General features: G+C 45.8%; 1 protein-coding gene across 1 annotated transcript in view; it reads left to right on the top strand.

Annotated features, from left to right (window-relative positions):
* KLHL6 (kelch like family member 6) overlaps nucleotides 1–23,719 on the top strand; it is a 47,845-nt gene extending 24,126 nt beyond the window's left edge. Inside the window, exons 4-7 of the mRNA XM_075268929.1 lie at nucleotides 1,006–1,243; nucleotides 19,135–19,337; nucleotides 22,488–22,701; nucleotides 23,418–23,719. Of these exons, the coding sequence (XP_075125030.1) occupies nucleotides 1,006–1,243; nucleotides 19,135–19,337; nucleotides 22,488–22,701; nucleotides 23,418–23,719 (957 nt within the window). The remainder of the gene's footprint in view (nucleotides 1–1,005; nucleotides 1,244–19,134; nucleotides 19,338–22,487; nucleotides 22,702–23,417) is intronic.
* The last annotated feature ends 1,625 nt before the right edge of the window (nucleotides 23,720–25,344 follow it).

The raw sequence follows: 25,344 nt of genomic DNA, 5'->3' as shown, positions 1-25,344 counted from the left end.
CCTAGGATATCTCAGGACAGGTTTTTCACACTGGATGGGGCCATTTTACTCGCTACTCTCATACTCCTATCAATAATTAAGCTACTGCATCTTCATAAGGGTATTTAGTCTTGTATCAGGGCAAACTGCATCTTAATTGGGTATTTGGGCATATGTCATGGCAAAAAACCCTGATATTTTTTTTACATCTTTTAAAAAAAAATTTTAACCTGGAGAACCGCTTTAATAAATGAAATCTGAATGCTGATTGGTTACCACGGGCAAGAAATTTGTGACATGTGTTTGTACACGGATGTATTTTATCTTAGAGATTCACCCCAGCGATCCCTGTTCTTGTGATTATTGGGGGCTTTGATAGTTAGACCTCCATTGATCAGATACTTGTGGTAGGGGGATTTGTTATTAGTAGGAATACCCCTTTAAATCCAGAGGGGGGAGTAAGCAAATGATCCAGAAGTATGTTAGAGATATTGGCAAATCAATGTATTACGTGTACATACGATAGAGAAACCATGTGCTTTAGCCATTTTGTAGTTTTAAGAGTATCTAGAAAAATAAGACTTATGACATCAGCCATGTGAAACATTAATTCCTAGCAGGTTGCATCAAACATCTTTTACAGCGGGCATAATTTTTAAATACCATATTTTGGACTATTTGTGCCTCTTCTCTGATCCTTATAATCATATATTCTATAACTCTTGATAAATCTGCGGTAAAGCGATGGGAAAATACAATTTGCGTGGTGACAGCATGCTCGGGTTTCTGCAGTTCTGTGTTCTTTGTCTCCCCCTGTTGACGGTTTACTGCAACTGCTCCATATGCATTATAATATTAAACACATAAGGATCATTTGAAGTATCGCCAAGTAGACTATAGACAAAATCATCGCTAATGTAAAGAATCTTTACTGTAACATTTCAACTTTAATTAAAGTATCAACATAAGTGCAATTTTATGTTACTCTGTGAATGAATTTTAACCCTAAAATTACCTTTTTTGTAGATAATTTCAGAGAGAACCAAACCGCGGATCCACGAATTTCAGTCTGAAGTGTTTATGATAATTGGAGGTTGCACAAAAGATGAGAAGTTTGTCACTGAGGTTACTTGTCTTGACCCTTTAAGAAGAAGCCGTCTCGAAGTTGCAAAACTGCCAATGTGTGAGCAAGAAGGAGAAAGCGATCTTAAGAAATGGGTGGAGTTTGCCTGTATAACGTTCAAAAATGAAGTCTACATATCAGGTATGTACAAGGATAGATGGGTAAGTGTTAAATATAAAATCTAATATGGGATAGATTTCTCCTTAAAGGGGCTCATAGGATTTTGATAACCCTGGATATGTGAGAAAAGTGGTTTCACCTCAGGGAACTTGCTATCAATCCCATAGAATTAAGTGCAGAAAGTCACAATATCATGTGGCTACAACTTCATACCTGAATCCTGCCGCCATGTCTACCATTGGATGATAAATTAGAGTCTAATGGAAATGAAGCAATACATAGTGTCCAATGAAATAAAGGGCCTGTCTAATCCACAGATGTCATAGGTCCCCCAGAGTGAGCCACTCTCTACTTCCTCTAAAAGATAAAGGTCCTTAAAGAAGCACCCCCACAAAAATGTTTATTCTCTGGCCCATTAGAAAGGTATGTAATATAGATTATAGTAACGGTAATCTTCTTCCTAGTGGCTGTATTTTGTGTTTTGGATTGCTGTTTGGTCCTTAACTGTATCACATGACCAGCAATAAGATGCCCAGGTCACACAGCGTTTTAAGTCTTAACAGGAAATCAGTTTCTCTGTTCAATCCTATGAGACCGACATTGAGGTTCTTATAAAAAAAATGGAGAAACTTATTTCCTGTGTACACAGAATATTCTGTGTTATTTGGAGAGTCTTATTGCTGATCACATGACACAGCTGAGGCCAGTGTCGGATTGGGATGTCTAGGGCCCACCAGTGGAATTGTTTCTAGGGTCCCACCATCAGGACCCCTGCAGACCAGCGGTACCGAGACAGGGCAGCTAAAGGTAATAACATGTTGGGAGCCATACTGCTCACCCGTTATACCACTACTTAAACCTACTGCTACACCCTAGATGGCAAGTGAACAGCATGGCTCCTAGAATTGTTACCATTACTTGTAGCTGCAGTGTCCTGGAAAAGCTGATCTGCAGAGGAGCAACAGATGTGGTGGGTATGAGGTGTAAAATAAAAAAATAAAAAAGCATACTCATGCACCCGGCACACTGTTGTCCATTACCAGTGTCCATTTAGTCTTGTGCCAGCTCCTTCTTACTGGCAGTCCTGCACCTTATATGACTGTAAAGACCAATTAGGTGCAGGATGAAGGAGAAATGAGGCGCCGCCATGAGACCGAGCAGACACAGGCGGGGGACAACAAGGTGCTGGGACTGGTGAGTATACTTATTTTTTTACACCGCCCTGGTGGCCGCCACAGTTATCACTCCAGTTTATGAACAACCTTTTTTAAAGGGATGTCAGAGCCAATTTTTTTTATGCCCACTTGACTGACTGACTGACCATACAGTGGCCTTTTCACTGGTCCCCCATACTTGTAAGGAGAACAGTGATGGAGCCAATATATTGTGTGGGAGCAGTGATGGGGTCGACATTCTGTGAGGGGGACATTAAACTGTGCAATGCATATTAAAGGGGTTGTCCAAGGTTGATCTATTTTATGGCCTTTGCTCAGGATAGGCCAAAAATGCCTGATCAGTAGGGGTCTGACACATGGCCCCATCAGCTGTACGGAGCCACTTCTGGCCCCTGTTCTGTACACAATGCATGCCTGGAAGCAGAAAGCGCCATCTGCTATTTAGTCGCCCAGCACCTTCACTGCAGATCAGCTCCGACTGACTTCAGTAAGTGCCGAGATGCAGTTACGGTGCCGGCTGATATACAGTAGACTGAGTTTTCTGCTTCTTGCCCTGTTTTATGTACAGGACTGGTGCCAGAAGTGGCTCTGTACAGCTGATCGGTCCAAGGGCTGGGTATCGGCCCTGTACAGATCAGGTATCTCTGGCCTATCCTGAGAATAAACCATAACAAATTATGCCTGGACGACCCCTTTAATATAACCCCTATAACGCACGGCACTTTAAAGAGGTTGTCCAGAATATATTGTCAGGGTCTGGGGTTGCTAGGTGGGGTGGCATAGACACACAAGTCCAGTTTCTTTAGTCCAAAACAATAGTAGAGTTTTATTTTCACTCTAAAAAGGTAGTGCAGCAACAAAAGGAAACAATACAAAAATAAATACCTGCCCGGCTAGGCTCTAACTAAACATAGAACAGGTTACCTCACTTAGGATAACAGAAATCCAAAACCAGTTGAATAATTCAGGACACAGCTCCAAAATATGACCTCTCTCTTTCACTCTCCAGCCAAGCTCTGTCAAAGGTCTGCTGCTGGAGCAACTTCTTAAGCCTCCTTGACGAGGAGACTATCAACAGCTGAATAGCTGCCGGAAGATCCCCAAAGTGTGGACTGGAGGGGGTGGAATGACAGGTCCCACTACCAACCTACCTGCCATTCCTAAAAATCCAGCCCAGTAATCAGAACTCTGAAATAACCCTCAGCAGACAAAATTATCTGCTGAGAAACGTTCTTTCTGGAGTTTTCTCATCTCACCCATCTTAGTAGTCTGGGTGAGATGTACACCCCTCCATTACCTGACCAGCCATCGGCTTACAATATTTTTTTCTTTTTTATAATTAGTCAGGGGGAGGTGAACCCATCCCAGCCACCCTAAAACATACTAAATAATACTTGCCTATCCCCAGTGCTCCAGTGTCCTCCTTGCATGGTCTGGTCCTGCAGCACTGCTGTTTTCTTGAAGTCCTCACAGGCTTTGACGTCCCAGGTCCCTTCCCTTAGGCTGCTGATTGGCCTCATGGGTCACGTGATGTCACAGGTAGTCACATGCAGAGGGAACTTCATCTATGGACGAGCACTATCAGGAGGGGACGTTCCTCCCCACTCTCACAGTACAGCGCTATAGGCGCTGCTGTGAAGAAGGACGTTCCTGACTGACTGTCAGGAACGCCCTTCTGACTGTGAAGAGCTACAGTACCGACACTGATAGCTCTTCACATGGGGCACAGATCGTGAAAGCCGACAGTGCACCGCATGTGCCCCAACCCATGAAAGGTCCTCTTTAATGTCACCCCCATTTTAAGTGCCCCCTTTCATCTGCCCCCTGTTTAATGTCTCCCTCCATCTCTGCCCCCAGTTTCATGTCCCCCTTCATCTCTGCCCCCAGTTTCATCCCCCTTCAGTATTATATGCTTCACATTGGCCCCTCACACAGTATTAAATGTTCCATTTTGAGCCCCGAAACAGTATTATATGCTCCACTTTGGGCCCAAATACACAGTATTATACGAACAACAGTAGCCCCCCCCCCCCCACACGCAGTATTATATGCACTGCAGTAAGGCCCCCAACACACAGTATCGTATGTTCCATTTTGGGCCCCCACACAGTATTATATGCTACACATTGGGCCCCCACACAAAGGGTTATATGCACCACAGTAGACCCCCACATAGTATCCCACTCAGTATTATATCCACCACAGTAGAGCCCCCACACTCAGTATTATATGCACTACAGTAAGGCCCTCACACTCAGTATTATATGCACCACAGTAGACCCCCACACAGTATCCCACTCAGTATCATATGCATCACAGTAGGGCCCCCACACCCCGAGAATTATACTTCCCTGAAGTTTCACGTGACACGTCCCACGAAGAGCAGCCGAGCGTCCTCCTCCATGTTCTGGTAGGCGCTGCGTCAGGGCAGAGGTCACTCTGCAGTCAGTGCATGCCGTGGTCCACACGACAACGGCCTGCACTGACAGCTTTCAGCGGTAAGTGCATTTGCACATACCGCTGAAAGCAACGATCGCTAACTAACGAGGAATCCTGTACAGAATTCCCCATTAGTAAGTGATATAGGCACGCGGGAGGTATACAGATACATTGGTCAGGTGTCCAGCTCCTGATCATCTCGATCAGGGCCCCTTCCAATGCATCTGCATTGAAAATATGCGCACTAGTAGTCGGGACTCGGGGCCCACCGGGGGATTCCCCGATTCCCCGGTGGGCCAGTCCGACCCTGGCTGAGGCTCATAATGGTCTAATGCAGGGGTAGGGAACCTTTGGCTCTCCAGCTGCTGTGAAACTACAACTCCCAGCATGCTCCATTCACTTCCATGGGAGTTCCAAGAACAGCAGAGCCAGTATGCATGCTGGGAGTTGTAGTTTTGCAACAGCTGGAGAGCTGTACGTTCCCTACCCCTGGTCTAATGCATAGAGTTTACAAGGAAAGTCACTGGTAAGATTAGCTTCACTATAATTTACATCATGTATAGAGATGAGCGAACACTAAAATGTTCGAGGTTCGAAATTCGAATCGAACAGCCGCTCACTGTTCGTGTGTTCGAACGGGTTTCGAACCCCATTATAGTCTATGGGGAACATATACTCGTTAAGGGGGAAACCCAAATCCGTGTCTGGAGGGTCACCAAGTCCACTATGACACCACAGGAAATGATGCCAACACCTCTGGAATGACACTGGGACAGCAGGGGAAGCATGTCTGGGGGCATCTAACACACCAAAGACCCTCTATTACCCCAACATCACAGCCTAACAACTACACACTTTACACACTCAATACCACCTCTCTGACAGTTGGAAAACACCTTGAAACATGTGTATTTGGCACTTGCAGTGAGGAGAGCTTGTCACCAGCAGTGAATTTGGCCCTTGTAGTAAGTTGAGGTTGGCACCAACATTTGTTTTGAAAATCAGGGTGGATTGAGCCTCTAACCAGCAGAGTTTGGGCAAATTCATGGTGGAGGGAGCCTCTAAAAACCCCAGTTTGGACCAATTCATGGTGGAGGGAGCCTCTAAAAACCCCAGTTTGGACCAATTCATGGTGGAGGGAGCCTCTAAAAAACCCAGTTTGGACCAATTCATGGTGGAGGGAGCCTCTAAACAGCCCAGTTTGGACCAATTCATGGTGGAGGGAGCCTCTAAACAGCCCAGTTTGGGCAAATTCATGGTGGAGGGAGCCTCTAACCAGCCCAGTTTGGGCAAATTCATGGTGGAGGGAGCCTCTAAAAACCCCCGTTTGGACCAATTCATGGTGGAGGGAGCCTCTAAACAGCCCAGTTTGGGCAAATTCATGGTGGAGGGAGCCTCTAACCAGCCCAGTTTGGACCAATTCATGGTGGAGGGAGCCTCTAAAAACTCCAGTTTGGACCAATTCATGGTGGAGGGAGCCTCTAAAAACCCCAGTTTGGACCAATTCATGGTGGAGGGAGCCTCTAAAAACCCCAGTTTGGACCAATTCATGCTGGAGGGAGCCTCTAAAAACCCCAGTTTGGGCAAATTCATGGTGGAGGGAGCCTCTAAAAACCCCAGTTTGGACCAATTCATGGTGGAGGGAGCCTCTAAAAACCCCAATTTGGACCAATTCATGGTGGAGGGAGCCTCTAAACAGCCCAGTTTGGGCAAATTCATGGTGGAGGGAGCCTCTAAAAACCCCAGTTTGGACCAATTCATGGTGGAGGGAGCCTCTAAAAACCCCAATTTGGACCAATTCATGGTGGAGGGAGCCTCTAAACAGCCCAGTTTGGGCAAATTCATGGTGGAGGGAGCCTCTAAAAACCCCAGTTTGGACCAATTCATGGTGGAGGGAGCCTCTAAAAACCCCAGTTTGGACCAATTCATGGTGGAGGGAGCCTCTAAAAAACCCAGTTTGGACCAATTCATGGTGGAGGGAGCCTCTAAACAGCCCAGTTTGGGCAAATTCATGGTGGAGGGAGCCTCTAAAAACCCCAGTTTGGACCAATTCATGGTGGAGGGAGCCTCTAAAAACCCCAGTTTGGACCAATTCATGGTGGAGGGAGCCTCTAAAAACCCCAGTTTGGACCAATTCATGGTGGAGGGAGCCTCTAAAAAACCCAGTTTGGACCAATTCATGGTGGAGGGAGCCTCTAACCAGCCCAGTTTGGACCAATTCATGGTGGAGGGAGCCTCTAAAAACCCCAGTTTGGACCAATTCATGGTGGAGGGAGCCTCTAAACAGCCCAGTTTGGACCAATTCATGGTGGAGGGAGCCTCTAAAAACCCCAATTTGGACCAATTCATGGTGGAGGGAGCCTCTAACCAGCCCAGTTTGGACCAATTCATGGTGGAGGGAGCCTCTAACCAGCCCAGTTTGGGCAAATTCATGGTGGAGGGAGCCTCTAAAAACCCCAATTTGGACCAATTCATGGTGGAGGGAGCCTCTAAACAGCCCAGTTTTGGCAAATTCATGGTGGAGGGAGCCTCTAAAAACCCCAGTTTGGACCAATTCATGGTGGAGGGAGCCTCTAAAAACCCCAGTTTGGACCAATTCATGGTGGAGGGAGCCTCTAAAAACCCCAGTTTGGACCAATTCATGGTGGAGGGAGCCTCTAAAAAACCCAGTTTGGACCAATTCATGGTGGAGGGAGCCTCTAAAAACCCCAATTTGGACCAATTCATGGTGGAGGGAGCCTCTAAAAACCCCAGTTCGGACCAATTCATGGTGGAGGGAGCCTCTAAAAACCCCAGTTTGGACCAATTCATGGTGGAGGGAGCCTCTAAAAACCCCAGTTTGGACCAATTCATGGTGGAGGGAGCCTCTAAAAAACCCAGTTTGGACCAATTCATGGTGGAGGGAGCCTCTAAACAGCCCAGTTTGGACCAATTCATGGTGGAGGGAGCCTCTAAACAGCCCAGTTTGGGCAAATTCATGGTGGAGGGAGCCTCTAAAAACCCCAATTTGGACCAATTCATGGTGGAGGGAGCCTCTAAAAACCCCCGTTTGGACCAATTCATGGTGGAGGGAGCCTCTAAACAGCCCAGTTTGGGCAAATTCATGGTGGAGGGAGCCTCTAAAAAACCCAGTTTGGACCAATTCATGGTGGAGGGAGCCTCTAAACAGCCCAGTTTGGGCAAATTCATGGTGGAGGGAGCCTCTAAAAACCCCAGTTTGGACCAATTCATGGTGGAGGGAGCCTCTAAAAACCCCAGTTTGGACCAATTCATGGTGGAGGGAGCCTCTAAAAACCCCAGTTTGGACCAATTCATGGTGGAGGGAGCCTCTAAAAAACCCAGTTTGGACCAATTCATGGTGGAGGGAGCCTCTAAACAGCCCAGTTTGGGCAAATTCATGGTGGAGGGAGCCTCTAAAAACCCCAGTTTGGACCAATTCATGGTGGAGGGAGCCTCTAAAAACCCCAGTTTGGACCAATTCATGGTGGAGGGAGCCTCTAAAAACCCCAGTTTGGACCAATTCATGGTGGAGGGAGCCTCTAAAAACCCCCGTTTGGACCAATTCATGGTGGAGGGAGCCTCTAAACAGCCCAGTTTGGGCAAATTCATGGTGGAGGGAGCCTCTAAAAAACCCAGTTTGGACCAATTCATGGTGGAGGGAGCCTCTAAACAGCCCAGTTTGGGCAAATTCATGGTGGAGGGAGCCTCTAAAAACCCCAGTTTGGACCAATTCATGGTGGAGGGAGCCTCTAAAAACCCCAGTTTGGACCAATTCATGGTGGAGGGAGCCTCTAAAAACCCCAGTTTGGACCAATTCATGGTGGAGGGAGCCTCTAAAAAACCCAGTTTGGACCAATTCATGGTGGAGGGAGCCTCTAAACAGCCCAGTTTGGGCAAATTCATGGTGGAGGGAGCCTCTAAAAACCCCAGTTTGGACCAATTCATGGTGGACGGAGCCTCTAAAAACCCCAGTTTGGACCAATTCATGGTGGAGGGAGCCTCTAAAAACCCCAGTTTGGACCAATTCATGGTGGAGGGAGCCTCTAAAAACCCCAATTTGGACCAATTCATGGTGGAGGGAGCCTCTAAACAGCCCAGTTTGGGCAAATTCATGGTGGAGGGAGCCTCTAAAAACCCCAGTTTGGACCAATTCATGGTGGAGGGAGCCTCTAAAAACCCCAGTTTGGACCAATTCATGGTGGAGGGAGCCTCTAAAAAACCCAGTTTGGACCAATTCATGGTGGAGGGAGCCTCTAAACAGCCCAGTTTGGGCAAATTCATGGTGGAGGGAGCCTCTAAAAACCCCAGTTTGGACCAATTCATGGTGGAGGGAGCCTCTAAAAACCCCAGTTTGGACCAATTCATGGTGGAGGGAGCCTCTAAAAACCCCAGTTTGGACCAATTCATGGTGGAGGGAGCCTCTAAAAACCCCAGTTTGGACCAATTCATGGTGGAGGGAGCCTCTAAAAACCCCAATTTGGACCAATTCATGGTGGAGGGAGCCTCTAAACAGCCCAGTTTGGGCAAATTCATGGTGGAGGGAGCCTCTAAAAACCCCAGTTTGGACCAATTCATGGTGGAGGGAGCCTCTAAAAACCCCAGTTTGGACCAATTCATGGTGGAGGGAGCCTCTAAAAAACCCAGTTTGGACCAATTCATGGTGGAGGGAGCCTCTAAAAACCCCCGTTTGGACCAATTCATGGTGGAGGGAGCCTCTAAACAGCCCAGTTTGGGCAAATTCATGGTGGAGGGAGCCTCTAAAAAACCCAGTTTGGACCAATTCATGGTGGAGGGAGCCTCTAAACAGCCCAGTTTGGGCAAATTCATGGTGGAGGGAGCCTCTAAAAACCCCAGTTTGGACCAATTCATGGTGGAGGGAGCCTCTAAAAACCCCAGTTTGGACCAATTCATGGTGGAGGGAGCCTCTAAAAACCCCAGTTTGGACCAATTCATGGTGGAGGGAGCCTCTAAAAAACCCAGTTTGGACCAATTCATGGTGGAGGGAGCCTCTAAACAGCCCAGTTTGGGCAAATTCATGGTGGAGGGAGCCTCTAAAAACCCCAGTTTGGACCAATTCATGGTGGACGGAGCCTCTAAAAACCCCAGTTTGGACCAATTCATGGTGGAGGGAGCCTCTAAAAACCCCAGTTTGGACCAATTCATGGTGGAGGGAGCCTCTAAAAACCCCAATTTGGACCAATTCATGGTGGAGGGAGCCTCTAAACAGCCCAGTTTGGGCAAATTCATGGTGGAGGGAGCCTCTAAAAACCCCAGTTTGGACCAATTCATGGTGGAGGGAGCCTCTAAAAACCCCAGTTTGGACCAATTCATGGTGGAGGGAGCCTCTAAAAAACCCAGTTTGGACCAATTCATGGTGGAGGGAGCCTCTAAACAGCCCAGTTTGGGCAAATTCATGGTGGAGGGAGCCTCTAAAAACCCCAGTTTGGACCAATTCATGGTGGAGGGAGCCTCTAAAAACCCCAGTTTGGACCAATTCATGGTGGAGGGAGCCTCTAAAAACCCCAGTTTGGACCAATTCATGGTGGAGGGAGCCTCTAAAAACCCCAGTTTGGACCAATTCATGGTGGAGGGAGCCTCTAAAAACCCCAATTTGGACCAATTCATGGTGGAGGGAGCCTCTAAACAGCCCAGTTTGGGCAAATTCATGGTGGAGGGAGCCTCTAAAAACCCCAGTTTGGACCAATTCATGGTGGAGGGAGCCTCTAAAAACCCCAGTTTGGACCAATTCATGGTGGAGGGAGCCTCTAAAAAACCCAGTTTGGACCAATTCATGGTGGAGGGAGCCTCTAAACAGCCCAGTTTGGGCAAATTCATGGTGGAGGGAGCCTCTAAAAACCCCAGTTTGGACCAATTCATGGTGGAGGGAGCCTCTAAAAACCCCAGTTTGGACCAATTCATGGTGGAGGGAGCCTCTAAAAAACCCAGTTTGGACCAATTCATGGTGGAGGGAGCCTCTAAACAGCCCAGTTTGGGCAAATTCATGGTGGAGGGAGCCTCTAAAAACCCCAGTTTGGACCAATTCATGGTGGAGGGAGCCTCTAAAAACCCCAGTTTGGACCAATTCATGGTGGAGGGAGCCTCTAAAAACCCCAGTTTGGACCAATTCATGGTGGAGGGAGCCTCTAAAAACCCCAGTTTGGACCAATTCATGGTGGAGGGAGCCTCTAAAAACCCCAATTTGGACCAATTCATGGTGGAGGGAGCCTCTAAACAGCCCAGTTTGGGCAAATTCATGGTGGAGGGAGCCTCTAAAAACCCCAGTTTGGACCAATTCATGGTGGAGAGAGCCTCTAAAAACCCAGTTTGGACCAATTCATGGTGGAGGGAGCCTCTAAAAAACCCAGTTTGGACCAATTCATGGTGGAGGGAGCCTCTAAACAGCCCAGTTTGGGCAAATTCATGGTGGAGGGAGCCTCTAAAAACCCCAGTTTGGACCAATTCATGGTGGAGGGAGCCTCTAAAAACCCCAGTTTGGACCAATTCATGGTGGAGGGAGCCTCTAAAAACCCCAGTTTGGACCAATTCATGGTGGAGGGAGCCTCTAAAAAACCCAGTTTGGACCAATTCATGGTGGAGGGAGCCTCTAAAAAACCCAGTTTGGACCAATTCATGGTGGAGGGAGCCTCTAACCAGCCCAGTTTGGACCAATTCATGGTGGAGGGAGCCTCTAAAAACCCCAGTTTGGACCAATTCATGGTGGAGGGAGCCTCTAAACAGCCCAGTTTGGACCAATTCATGGTGGAGGGAGCCTCTAAAAACCCCAATTTGGACTAATTCATGGTGGAGGGAGCCTCTAACCAGCCCAGTTTGGACCAATTCATGGTGGAGGGAGCCTCTAACCAGCCCAGTTTGGGCAAATTCATGGTGGAGGGAGCCTCTAAAAACCCCAATTTGGACCAATTCATGGTGCAGGGAGCCTCTAAAAACCCTAGTTTGGACCAATTCATGGTGGAGGGAGCCTCTAAAAACCCCAGTTTGGACCAATTCATGGTGGAGGGAGCCTCTAAAAACCCCAGTTTGGACCAATTCATGGTGGAGGGAGCCTCTAAAAAACCCAGTTTGGACCAATTCATGGTGGAGGGAGCCTCTAAAAACCCCAGTTTGGACCAATTCATGGTGAAGGGAGCCTCTAAAAACCCCAATTTGGACCAATTCATGGTGGAGGGAGCCTCTAAACAGCCCAGTTTGGACAAATTCATGGTGGAGGGAGCCTCTAAAAACCCCAGTTTGGACCAATTCATGGTGGAGGGAGCCTCTAAAAACCGCAGTTTGGACCAATTCATGGTGGAGGGAGCCTCTAAAAAACCCAGTTTGGACCAATTCATGGTGGAGGGAGCCTCTAAACAGCCCAGTTTGGGCAAATTCATGGTGGAGGGAGCCTCTAAAAACCCCAGTTTGGACCAATTCATGGTGGAGGGAGCCTCTAAACAGCCCAGTTTGGACCAATTCATGGTGGAGGGAGCCTCTAAACAGCCCAGTTTGGGCAAATTCATGGTGGAGGGAGCCTCTAAAAACCCCAGTTTGGACCAATTCATGGTGGAGGGAGCCTCTAACCAGCCCAGTTTGGGCAAATTCATGGTGGAGGGAGCCTCTAACCAGCAGAGTTGTGGGAAAGCAGGGTGGAGGGAGCCTCTAACCAGCAGAGTTGGTGGAAATCAGGGTGGAGGGAGCCTCTAACCAGCAGAGTTGGGGGAAATCATGTTGGAGGGAGCCTAGTATTAGCAGAATTGTGCAACGCTTATGGTGGATGAGTATGAGGATGCGGAGGAATTGGAGAGGTTGAGTACAGACATGGAGTTTCATGTTGGGGTGCTTTACACAGGTGGGCACAAAAATGAAGGCTCTATCCAGTGGTGGTTCATTTTTATCAAAGTGAGCCGGTCGGCACTCTCAGCTGACAGACGGGTGCGCTTGTCAGTGATGATGCCACCGGCTGCACTGAACACCCTCTCAGATAGGACGCTGGCGGCAGGACAGGACAGCACCTCCAAGGCATATAGGGCAAGTTCAAGCCACAGGTCCAACTTCGACACCCAATACGTGTAGGGCGCAGAGGGGTCGGAGAGGACAGGGCTGTGGTCGGAAAGGTATTCCCGCAACATGCGCCTATACTTCTCACGCCTGGTGACACTAGGACCCTCTGTGGCGGCACTTTGGCGAGGGGGTGCCATCAAGGTGTCCCAGACCTTAGACAGTGTGCCCCTCGTTTGTGTGGACCGGTGAGAACTTGGTCGCCTACTGGAGGAACTGTCCTCCCTGCCGCCAACGTCACATGCTGGAAACATCTCCATCATATTCTGCACCAATTGCCTGTGGCAAGCATTGATGCGATTGGCCCTCCCCTCTACCGGAATAAAAGACGAGATGTTGTTTTTATACCGGGGGTCAAGGATAGCAAAGATCCAGTACTGGTTGTCCTCCATGATTTTGACAATACGCTTGTCGGTTGTAAAGCACCCCAACATGAACTCAGCCATGTCTGCCACAGTGTTAGTTGGCATGACTCCTCTGGCCCCACCGGAAAGTTCAATCTCCATTTCCTCCTCATCCTCCATGTCTACCCATCCGCGCTGCAACAATGGGACGATTCGAAGTTGCCCGGAAGCCTCCTGTATCACCATCACATCATCGGACAACTCTTCTTCCTCCTCCTCCTCCTCCTCCTCCTCCATTAAACGCGATGTCACAAAGGTCTCTCATCCATGGCCACTCATGGATGAGAAACTGAGGCAGCTGACTTTGTGGCACCCTAGGGTTTTGTAGCTGGTATTCCATCAAAGGTCTCTGCTGCTCAACCACTCTATTCAACATCTGAAACGTTGAGTTCCAGCGTGTGGGGACGTCGCACAAAAGCCGGTGTTGTGGCACATGCAGGCGTTGCTGGAGAGATTTTAAGCTAGCAGCGGCTACTGTCGACTTGCGAAAGTGGGCGCACATGCGCCGCACTTTCACCAGTAGCTCTGGAACATTGGGGTAGCTCTTTAGGAAACGTTGCACCACTAGGTTGAAGACGTGGGCCAGGCATGGAACATGTTGGAGTCCGGCAAGCTCCAGAGCTGCTACCAGGTTCCGGCCGTTATCACAAACGACCATGCCTGGGCCCAGGTGCAGCGGCTCAAACCATATTGCCGTCTCATCGAGGAGGGCATCCCTCACCTCGGAGGCAGTGTGCTGTCTGTCCCCCAAGCTGATCAGCTTCAGCACAGCCTGCTGACGTCTACCAACGCCAGTGCTGCAACGTTTCCAACTCGTAGCTGGGGTCAATCTAACAGCGGAGGAGGAGGCGGTGGCGGAGGAGGAGGCGGAGGAGGAGGCGGTAGAGGAGGAGGAGGAGGGGGGTGTTCTTCTCGTGTCCCTGCTAGGAATGTTAGGTGGGGAGACGAGGTACACCGGGCCAGTTTGGGAAGCAGTCCCAGCCTCAACTACATTCACCCAGTGTGCCGTCAGTGAAATGTAGCGTCCCTGTCCGCATGCACTTGTCCACGCGTCGGTGGTCAAGTGGACCTTTGTGCAAAGCGCGAAACTAAGGGCCCGCCTGATGTTGAGTGACACGTGCTGGTGCAAGGCGGGGACGGCACACCGGGAGAAGTAGTGACGGCTAGGGATGGCATAGCGAGGTGCCGCAGTTGCCATCAGGTCCAGGAAGGCGGGAGTTTCAACAAGCCGGAACGCCAACATCTCCTGGGCCAGCAGTTTAGCGATGTTGGCGTTCAAGGCTTGCGCGTGTGGGTGGTTAGCAGTGTATTTCTGCCGCCGCTCCAATGTCTGAGAGATGGTGGGTTGTTGTAAAGAAGCACCTGATGGTGCCTTTGATGGTGCAGGAGAAGGAGATAAGACAGGAACAGGGGAGGATGAGGGAGAAGTCAACAAAGTGGCGGAGGCAGATGAAGTGGTGTCCTGGCTCGTCCTCTGGAGTGCATCGCCAGCACAGTCAGCAGTGGCAGTGGCAGTGGCAGAGGCAGTGGCAGTGGCGTGAACGGCAGGCGGCCTTTGTCCTGCCGTTGCTGCCTGCCACTGATTCCAGTGCTTGGATTCCAAATGACGGCGCATTGAAGTGGTGGACAGGTTGCTCTTCTCAGAGCCCCTAATCAATTTCGAGAGGCAAATTGTGCAGACAACACTATATCTGTCCTCGGCGCATTCCTTGAAAAAACTCCACACCTTCGAGAAACGTGCCCTCGAGGTGGGAGTTTTTCGGGGCTGGGTACGAACTGGAACATCTTGGGAGATTCCGGGTGTGGCCTGGCTTCGCCTAAGCTGCTGACCTCTGCCTCTGCCTCTAGCTACCCTTTTTGGTGCTGCACTTGCCTCAACATCCACACTACTTTCCCCGCTTGACATCCCCCCTGTCCAGGTCGGGTCAGTGTCCTCATCATCCACCACTTCCTCTTCCAACTCCTGTCTCATCTCCTCCTCCCGCACAATGCGCCGGTCAACTGGATGCCCTGACGGCAACTGCGTCACATCATCGTCGATGAGGGTGGGTTGCTGGTCATCCACCACCAAATCGAATGGAGATGGAGGAGACTCTAGTGTTTGAGCATCTGGACACAGATGCTCCTCTGTTAGGTTCGTGGAATCGTGACGTGGAGAGGCAGGTTGAGGGACAATGAAAGGAGCGGAGAACAGCTCTGGGGAGCAGGGACAGTTGGGGTTATTGTTCTGTGAAGCTTGGGAGTTTTGGGAGGAAGGAGGACAAGACTGTTGGGTAATAGGAGGAGAGGAGGCAGAGTCTGACTGGCTGCTGGACAATGTGCTGTAAGCGTTCTCTGACAGCCATTGCAAGACCTGTTCCTGGTTCTCGGGCCTACTAAGGTTTGTACCCTGCAGTTTAGTTAATGTGGCAAGCAACCCTGGCACTGTGGAGTGGCGCAATGCTTGCTGCCCCACAGGAGTAGGCACGGGACGCCCTGTGGCTTCACTGCTACCTTGCTCCCCAGAACCATTCCCCCGACCTCGCCCACGGCCTCGTCCACGTCCCTTTCCGGGAGCCTTGCGCATTTTGAATTCCCAGTTAGAAATTGGCACTATATACCAGTAGCAAAAATTGTGGGTGCACGTAACCCCAATATATTCTTTGAATTCCCAGTCAGACAATGGCACTATATACCAGTAGCAAGAAATGAGGGTATTTATAACCCCAATATATTCTTTGAATTCCCAGTCAGAAACTGGCACTGTATACCAGTAGTAAAAATTGTGGGTGCACGTAACCCCAATATATTCTTTGAATTCCCAGTCAGACAATGGCACTATATACCAGTAGCAAGAAATGAGGGTATTTATAACCCCAATATATTCTTTGAATTCCCAGTCAGAAACTGGCACTATATGGCAGTAGCAAGAAATGAGGGTATTTATAACCCCAATATATTCTTTGAATTCCCAGTCAGACAATGGCACTGTATACCAGTAGTAAAAATTGTGGGTGCACGTAACCCCAATATATTCTTTGAATTACCAGTCAGAAACTGGCACTATATGGCAGTAGCAAGAAATGAGGGTATTTGTAACCCCAATATATTCTTTGAATTCCCAGTCAGAAACTGGCACTGTATACCAGTAGTAAAAATTGTGGGTGCACGTAACCCCAATATATTCTTTGAATTACCAGTCAGAAACTGGCACTATATGGCAGTAGCAAGAAATGAGGGTATTTGTAACCCCAATATATTCTTTGAATTCCCAGTCAGAAACTGGCACTGTATACCAGTAGTAAAAATTGTGGGTGCACGTAACCCCAATATATTCTTTGAATTCCCAGTCAGACAATGGCACTATATACCAGTAGCAAGAAATGAGGGTATTTATAACCCCAATATATTCTTTGAATTCCCAGTCAGACAATGGCACTGTATACCAGTAGTAAAAATTGTGGGTGCACGTAACCCCAATATATTCTTTGAATTACCAGTCAGAAACTGGCACTATATGGCAGTAGCAAGAAATGAGGGTATTTGTAACCCCAATATATTCTTTGAATTCCCAAGTCAGAAACTGGCACTGTATACCAGTAGTAAAAATTGTGGGTGCACGTAACCCCAATATATTCTTTGAATTACCAGTCAGAAACTGGCACTATATGGCAGTAGCAAGAAATGAGGGTATTTGTAACCCCAATATATTCTTTGAATTCCCAGTCAGAAACTGGCACTGTATACCAGTAGTAAAAATTGTGGGTGCACGTAACCCCAATATATTCTTTGAATTACCAGTCAGAAACTGGCACTATATGGCAGTAGCAAGAAATGAGGGTATTTGTAACCCCAATATATTCTTTGAATTCCCAGTCAGAAACTGGCACTGTATACCAGTAGTAAAAATTGTGGGTGCACGTAACCCCAATATATTCTTTGAATTCCCAGTCAGACAATGGCACTATATGGCAGTAGCAAGAAATGAGGGTATTTGTAACCCCAATATATTCTTTGAATTCCCAGTCAGACAATGGCACTGTATACCAGTAGTAAAAATTGTGGGTGCACGTAACCCCAATATATTCTTTGAATTCCCAGTCAGAAACTGGCACTATATGGCAGTAGCAAGAAATGAGGGTATTTGTAACCCCAATATATTCTTTGAATTCCCAGTCAGAAACTGGCACTGTATACCAGTAGTAAAAATTGTGGGTGCACGTAACCCCAATATATTCTTTGAATTCCCAGTCAGACAATGGCACTATATACCAGTAGCAAGAAATGAGGGTATTTATAACCCCAATATATTCTTTGAATTCCCAGTCAGAAACTGGCACTATATGGCAGTAGCAAGAAATGAGGGTATTTATAACCCCAATATATTCTTTGAATTCCCAGTCAGACAATGGCACTGTATACCAGTAGTAAAAATTGTGGGTGCACGTAACCCCAATATATTCTTTGAATTACCAGTCAGAAACTGGCACTATATGGCAGTAGCAAGAAATGAGGGTATTTGTAACCCCAATATATTCTTTGAATTCCCAGTCAGACAATGGCACTATATACCAGTAGCAAGAAATGAGGGTATTTATAACCCCAATATATTCTTTGAATTCCCAGTCAGACAATGGCACTGTATACCAGTAGTAAAAATTGTGGGTGCACGTAACCCCAATATATTCTTTGAATTACCAGTCAGAAACTGGCACTATATGGCAGTAGCAAGAAATGAGGGTATTTGTAACCCCAATATATTCTTTGAATTCTCAGTCAGAAACTGGCACTGTATACCAGTATTAAAAATTGTGGGTGCACGTAACCCCAATATATTCTTTGAATTCCCAGTCAGACAATGGCACTATATGGCAGTAGCAAAAATAGTGGGTGTATATAGCCCCAATTTTATTGCTAGGGGACTTGCAGGGTATTTCTGGGGTGAAGGTGGGGGGGCACACCGTTGGAACGGGTATCGGGGGTATATATCGGGTATACGGGAATACACTGACAGTGTATTCCATTCAGGATCCTGGGAAAGCTGGGTTGCGGCGATTGAGCCCGTCAGTGCCACGTTACACTGACAAGCTTCTCCCTGGAATTTAGCTCTTATAAGAGCTGTTGGTTGTCTTCTCCTTCCTATCCTAGCCTGTCCCTGCCTACCCAGAATCTAAGCCCTAGCTAACTGGACGGAAACCTCCGTCCTCGGTGAATTGCAAGCTCAGAATGACGCGAACCTGGGCGGCGCTGTTCTTTTAAATTAGAGGTCACATGTTTTCGGCAGCCAATGGGTTTTGCCTACTTTTCTCAACGTCACCGGTGTCGTAGTTCCTGTCCCACCTCCCCTGCGCTGTTATTGGAGCAAAAAAGGCGCCAGGGAAGGTGGGAGGGGAATCGAGTAATGGCGCACTTTACCACGCGGTGTTCGATTCGATTCGAACATGCCGAACAGCCTAATATCCGATCGAACATGAGTTCGATAGAACACTGTTCGCTCATCTCTAATCATGTATAATGGGATAGAGAACATATTTTTTGTGGGAACTCTACTGTAACGGCGATCTCACATCTATTACCCTATTAAGATTACTTATACAGTGAATTAACAATGTAATATTAGTCTCAATATAATAAGAAAATGATTTTGAATGTATGTGTTATATGTGATCTACTTAGTTCATCATATTGTGTAATCTTGATATTTTGCCATCCTTGAGAAATAATGCCGCAAGAAATTTATTAATATTATTAATATAAGTCCAATAATAACCATCAGAAGCAATGTATGTATATTATATAATAGTAGCCATCACAAGCAATGCATGTAAATGATGGGTAAAGCTGTAAATATGTTGTTTTATAGGTGGTAAGGAAACACAGCATGAAGTATGGAAATATAACTCTTCTATTAACAAGTGGATACAGATTGAATATTTAAACGTGGGCAGATGGAGGCACAAGATGGCGGCACTATGTGGCAAGGTCTATGCCCTTGGTGGTTTTGATGGCAGCCAAAGGATTTACAGTGTAGAAGCTTATGACCCATTCCATAATTGCTGGACAGAGGTGCGTCACTATTATATCTTATTGTAGACTTCTATTACCATCACATAGTTTTCAGTTCAGTAAAGTTATGAAGAGTCATTCACCTGCATACAGTGCTGGACTGGCTCAGCAGGGTATCAGACGATTCACCGGTGGGCTCAGGGTCTAACACAATAATGGTTCAGTAAAAGGTACCCAAATTTGAAGGGTACTATGGTCCATTTCCTAAGGGTTGTTAGATAGTAGCCCCCAAAATCATTTTATCTGGTGGGCTCAAGGATCCTCAGTCCGACACTTCACGTGTGTCCATCACACTAACTCTACTGTACTATCTGCTATCTTAGAGACATAGGAAAACTAATTTGTATGCCTTTTCCCTAAAATTTCTGGGGACGCATACATGGCTCCTAAGTCTCTTTAATGAAACAAAATACCCATCCTAAGTACGGTATGCCATATATTTTAGATTTTGTACACCAATGTCCACCCACAACCATCTTCTCTGCCAGGTTTTTAAAACTAGTAAGCGCAAACAAAAATTTCAAATTTCCATGTGCAAATATGGCATTTTTGTCAAAAACATTGCAATATGTGAACCAATAAGTTTAGTTCTTGCCAAAAGGGGCCGGTGAAGACATATTAAAGTGACAGTGGTAGAATACAGGCACAGCAGCGGTAATGCGAATAAGAATTGATGCCAGTATTACGTACTTATGTCCACAGATTCATTGGTTTTATACTACCTATTATTATCAGCACTGATGTTTGCTGTTCATACCTGAGTGAGCTGAGTATACAGAAATACAGTGCTCTGAAGACCTCTACATATCTAGCACTGCTGGGTTACAGCAAACAAACACCATGATCCAACTGTGTCACTCTGATGTAATGGGGTCATTAACATTTAGCTGGGGGAATAACCATATGACGCTACTACATCCTACATATACTGATGACATGGTATTATATCCTACGTGATCATGTACTGATGACATGGCACTATATCCTACGTGAACATGTACTGATGACATGGTATTATATCCTATGTGATCATGTACTGATGACATGGCACTATATCCTACGTGAACATGTACTGATGACATGGCACTATATCCTACGTGAACATGTACTGATGACATGGTATTATATCCTACGTGAACATGTACTGATGACATGGTATTATATTCTACGTGATCATGTACTGATGACATGGTATTATATCCTACGTGAACATGTACTGATGACATGGTATTATATCCTACGTGAACATGTACTGATGACATGGTATTATATCCTACGTGATCATGTACTGATGACATGGCACTATATCCTACGTGAACATGTACTGATGACATGGTATTATATCCTATGTGATCATGTACTGATGACATGGTATTATATTCTACGTGATCATGTACTGATGACATGGTACTATATCCTTTGTGTTCAAGTACTGATGACATGGCACTATATCCTACGTGTTCATGTACTAATGACATGGTACTATATCCTACGTGTTCATGTACTAATGACATGGTACTATATCCTACGTGTTCATGTACTGATGACATGGTATTATATTCTACATGATCATGTACTGATGACATGGTACTATATCCTACGTGATCATGTACTGGTGAAATGGTACTATATGTTACATTTTCATATACTGGTGATATAGTACTATATCCTACGTGATCATATATTAATGGTATAGTACTATTGTATTTCCTACGTATTCATATACTAGTGGAATGGCACTATACTCTACATGTTCATATCCTGATGGCATAGTACTATATCCTACATATTAATATATTGATGACATAGTACTATATCCTACATGTTCATATACTGGTGGCATGATACGATAGCCTATACGTTTATATACTCAGGGTATGGTACCTTATCACTATATGGAATGAGAGGACTAAGCTGTTTCTAAAGCTCTGGTGGTGATCTGGAATGAAACCTGCCTGGTCCTTGCTTCCTCTGATATACATAAGATAGATGGCCGGTCCTCCTGACAGGTTGGGCCGATTTTGCTGTAATGGGTATTAGAGCCTATAATCCACTTTCTACCTTAAAACTTTTGACTATGATTTACACGGCTGTGGACTTTCTAAGCCTCTAGTGATAGACTAAGGTTGACTAACACATTGAGACCAAATAATTTGTGAGTCTTCACCTGGTGGTTGTTTTTAAGTAATAACTTTAGTGAGGCTCTGCGGTGCCCCCTACTGTTGACAGCTTTGACCAAAATGGCTAAAACCAATTTGAAACAATTCAAGATGAACAAATATGGTACCAGAGCAAGGCCTGGAAGTCTATCTAGATAATGCGGGAGTCTAGTAGAGAAAGCATAATAAAGCTAATGGTAGTAGAACTAAGAAGGATCATACTCACTGTGCTATAACAGATCAAGACTTTATGACCTTATACTGTATAATTCTTCATTTTACAGATATAGTACAATATATTTCTCAGCTGTATTCCATTGCATTTGTGATGGAGCTTACATCTTAGTTTCAGCTTCCTTAAAGAGGACCTTTCATCAGATTGGGCACAGGCAGTTCTATATACTGCTGGAAAGCTGACAGTGCGCTGAATTCAGTGCACTATTGGCTTTCCCGATCTGTGCCCGGTGTAAAGCGCTATCGGTCCCGGTACCGTAGGGCTTTACAGTCAGAAGGGCGTTTCTGACACTTAGCCAGGGACGCCCTTCTGCCCAGCAGCGCCTATCACGCTGTACAATGTGAGCGGAGAGGAACGCCCCCTCCCTCTGCTCACAGTACTGGTCCATAGACAAGTATTATCAGGAGCGGGAGGGGGGAGTTCCCCCCCGCTCCACAGCACAGCGCGATAGGCGCTGCTGGGCAGAAGGGCGTCCCTGGCTAAGTGTCAGAAACGCCCTTCTGACTGTAAAGCCCTACGGTACCGGGACTGATAGCGCTTTACACCAGGCACAGATCGGGAAAGCCGATAGTGCGCTGAATTCAGCGCACTGTCAGCTTTCCAGCAGTATATAAAACTGCCTGTGCCCAATCTGATGAAAGGTCCTCTTTAAAGAACCTGCAGCAGAATATAGTCGGTTTGTCTTCAGAAGATACTGTTATGGATTGTTCAGCAGTATATCCCATTGATCTATCGACTCTCCTTGTGTTCACGTAGGTGGCTCCATTAATAATCAGTGTGAGTTCATTCGCTGCAGCAAGTCACAAAAACAAGCTTTATGTTATCGGAGGTGGACCCAATGGGAAGCTGGCCACGGATAAAACTCAGTGCTATGACCCAAGTACCAACAAGTGGAGTTTAAAGTCACCAATGCCAGTTGAGGCGAAATGTATTAATGCTGTGAGCTTCCATGATCATATCTACGTGGTTGGTAAGTCGCTGTATAATCTTATAGCATGTCTTTAAAGAAGGATCATCCTTTACCTCTCTGAAGAGAAAAGCACTATTTTAGCCTACATTCAGACAAACGAGGTAGAATACAGCCGTGAAAAATGTCCTTTTTTTTTTTTTTGCACCCTTGAGCACCAATTTTTAGAGATCCCCTATACACTTGAATGTATGGAGGGATCCATGAAAAGGACAAACATAGGACATGACCTATATTTTGATGGTCCCATTCACTGACATTGAATGTAATGCTGCCATGTGACACGGCCATTGAAGGGATTCTATCATTAGAATCCTTTTTTTAACTAAGTACACGTTGGAATAGCCTTGAGAAAGACTATTGTTCTCTTACCTTTCTTTTTCTGATCTGCGCCGCCGTTCCTGAGAATTTTCTTATTCCTTCCATATGTAAATACATTTTAAAATCTCTCCCATGACACCTCTGTCTTTATCTCTGGACCCTCTCTTCATCAGCCAAAAGCGCCGATTGTGCATGTCTGTAGGCCATTTTCCTGTGGCCGAATGGGTGTTTGTTTAAGAGGCCACAGGAAAATGGTCGATGGAAATCTGCAGTTGGCGCTTTTGGCTGAAACTGCAGCTCTGATTCACTGCACTGACAGCCACAGACAGACACTGCCCCTGTATAAGTGGTTTCTAAAAATGTATATTTTTATAATGTTGGTTTCCGTTTTTTCACAGGTGGAGCGATGAAGGCATTATATTCCTACAGCCCTCTAGATGACTCCTGGACTTTAGTAACAACCTTCAGTCATGAACGTGCAAGCTGTGGGATTGCTGCCTGTTGTAATAAAATATTCATCACGGGCGGTCGAGATGAGAGGAACGAGGTTATTGCTACTGTTCTGTGCTGGAACATCGAGACGGCAAAACTGACTGAGGAATGCGTCCTCCCTCGTGGTGTTTCCCATCATAGCAGCGTCACTATAAGAAAGTCGTACACTCACATTCGGAGGATAGTCGCCGGAGCAGTTTCTGTCTAATCTCCAATGGACCATTGTATAATATTTAAATTATTTCTTAATTTATTGCAATGATATGTGAAAGTATCATGGGAAACTTTTTTTTTTAGATATTAAAATTTCAAGGCTACCTTCAAGAATGAGCCTTCACAATTGTATATTTTTTTGTAGATATTTCCATTTATTTGTTCAAAATAATATGTTTTATGCTAAAATTTTCACATCTTTCAAAATTTTATAAGACTTTTCCCAGCTTTTGTTTTTTAAACCAATGGAAAATTCCCAAAATACATAAGGACAATCATGTGGTCATACCCAAACCACAATGTAGGTGGTGCAATACTTTGATTCTGTGGACCCACCAGAGGAATCTCTAAATGCTCACCCTATATTATACAGAACATGCCCATAACCAGATTTATCTGCATAGAAGACTTTGCTGCTGTTGTATACACAGGACACAGGAGGTACAGCTACTTTATGGTTACAGTTCAGTTGAAAGGAGCGCAATAAGCATTGTAGTTGTAGATCATTCCAGGTGGTGCTCTCGATGGAAGGTTGATGGTCAATCTGGAGGGTAAATATCACAGTTATTGACTGGACTCCCCAACAGGTGTCCCAAATTGTCCCGCATAAGCCACAGATGTTTAGGAACTATACCACTTTAGTGGGAGCCTGCACCGTACTTATGCAAACATACCCAATCCTACTAAAGGCTGCTTTCATGCCATGAAAAAAGCATCTTTGGTAGTCTTCTATGAGGTTCTCCCTTTGTCACTTGCCTTCTTATTGAAGAGTTATATGTCTCTGAACTAGTGCCTGCCCTCACCAAGAGGTCTTTATATAAACTTCTAGTCAATACAGCCATAATAATATAGTTGACATACAAACGTGGGGCAGAGTACAATATGGTACATTATAAACAGTGACATATATACATGGTGAAAACCAACAAACTACTGAAGAGTTAAGCATACAGTCCACTTAAAGTAATAGGCAAATATAAAAGGATAAAATTGCAAACATAAAAATATACTTACGGGGGCAACACAGTGGCTCGGTGGTTAGCACTGCAGCCTTGCAGTGCTGGAGTCCTGGGTTTGAATCCCTCCAGGAACAACATCTGCAAGGAGTCTGTATGTTCTCCCCGTGTTTGCGTGGATTTCCTCTCATTCTACAAAGACATACTGATAGGAAAAAAAAAGTAGATTGTGATCCCTATATGGGGCTCACAATCTACATAAAAATATACTTATGAAGGAATAAAATTCATCCTACGTACAAGTTTTTTTACATTTTTTTTTATAAAACAAGTTAACTTTTTTGAGGCACTTGAAGTTCACAAAAACAAAATAAACATCGAATGAAAAAATAATACAGTGTACAAACAGCTGCATGATATGATACATGTCAGGTCCATATTTTAATTTGCTGTCACATAAAAACTGTATATATTCAGTAAGATTACATTGTATGATAAAATATAAAATTGGGTAATGGTACAATATTTTTGTAATGTCTTTTTATACTGATTTTTTTTTTTTATATCAAGTTTAATAAAATAAATGATCAATGTGAACTCATAGTACATATAATTTAATGAGATGACAAATCTGTCTATACTTCAATTAGAGGGGGAAGAGGGG

This window comes from Leptodactylus fuscus, chromosome 3, assembly GCF_031893055.1.
Source record: "Leptodactylus fuscus isolate aLepFus1 chromosome 3, aLepFus1.hap2, whole genome shotgun sequence".
Lineage (NCBI taxonomy): Eukaryota > Metazoa > Chordata > Amphibia > Anura > Leptodactylidae > Leptodactylus > Leptodactylus fuscus.
This window is presented reverse-complemented; position numbering and strand designations above follow the sequence as displayed.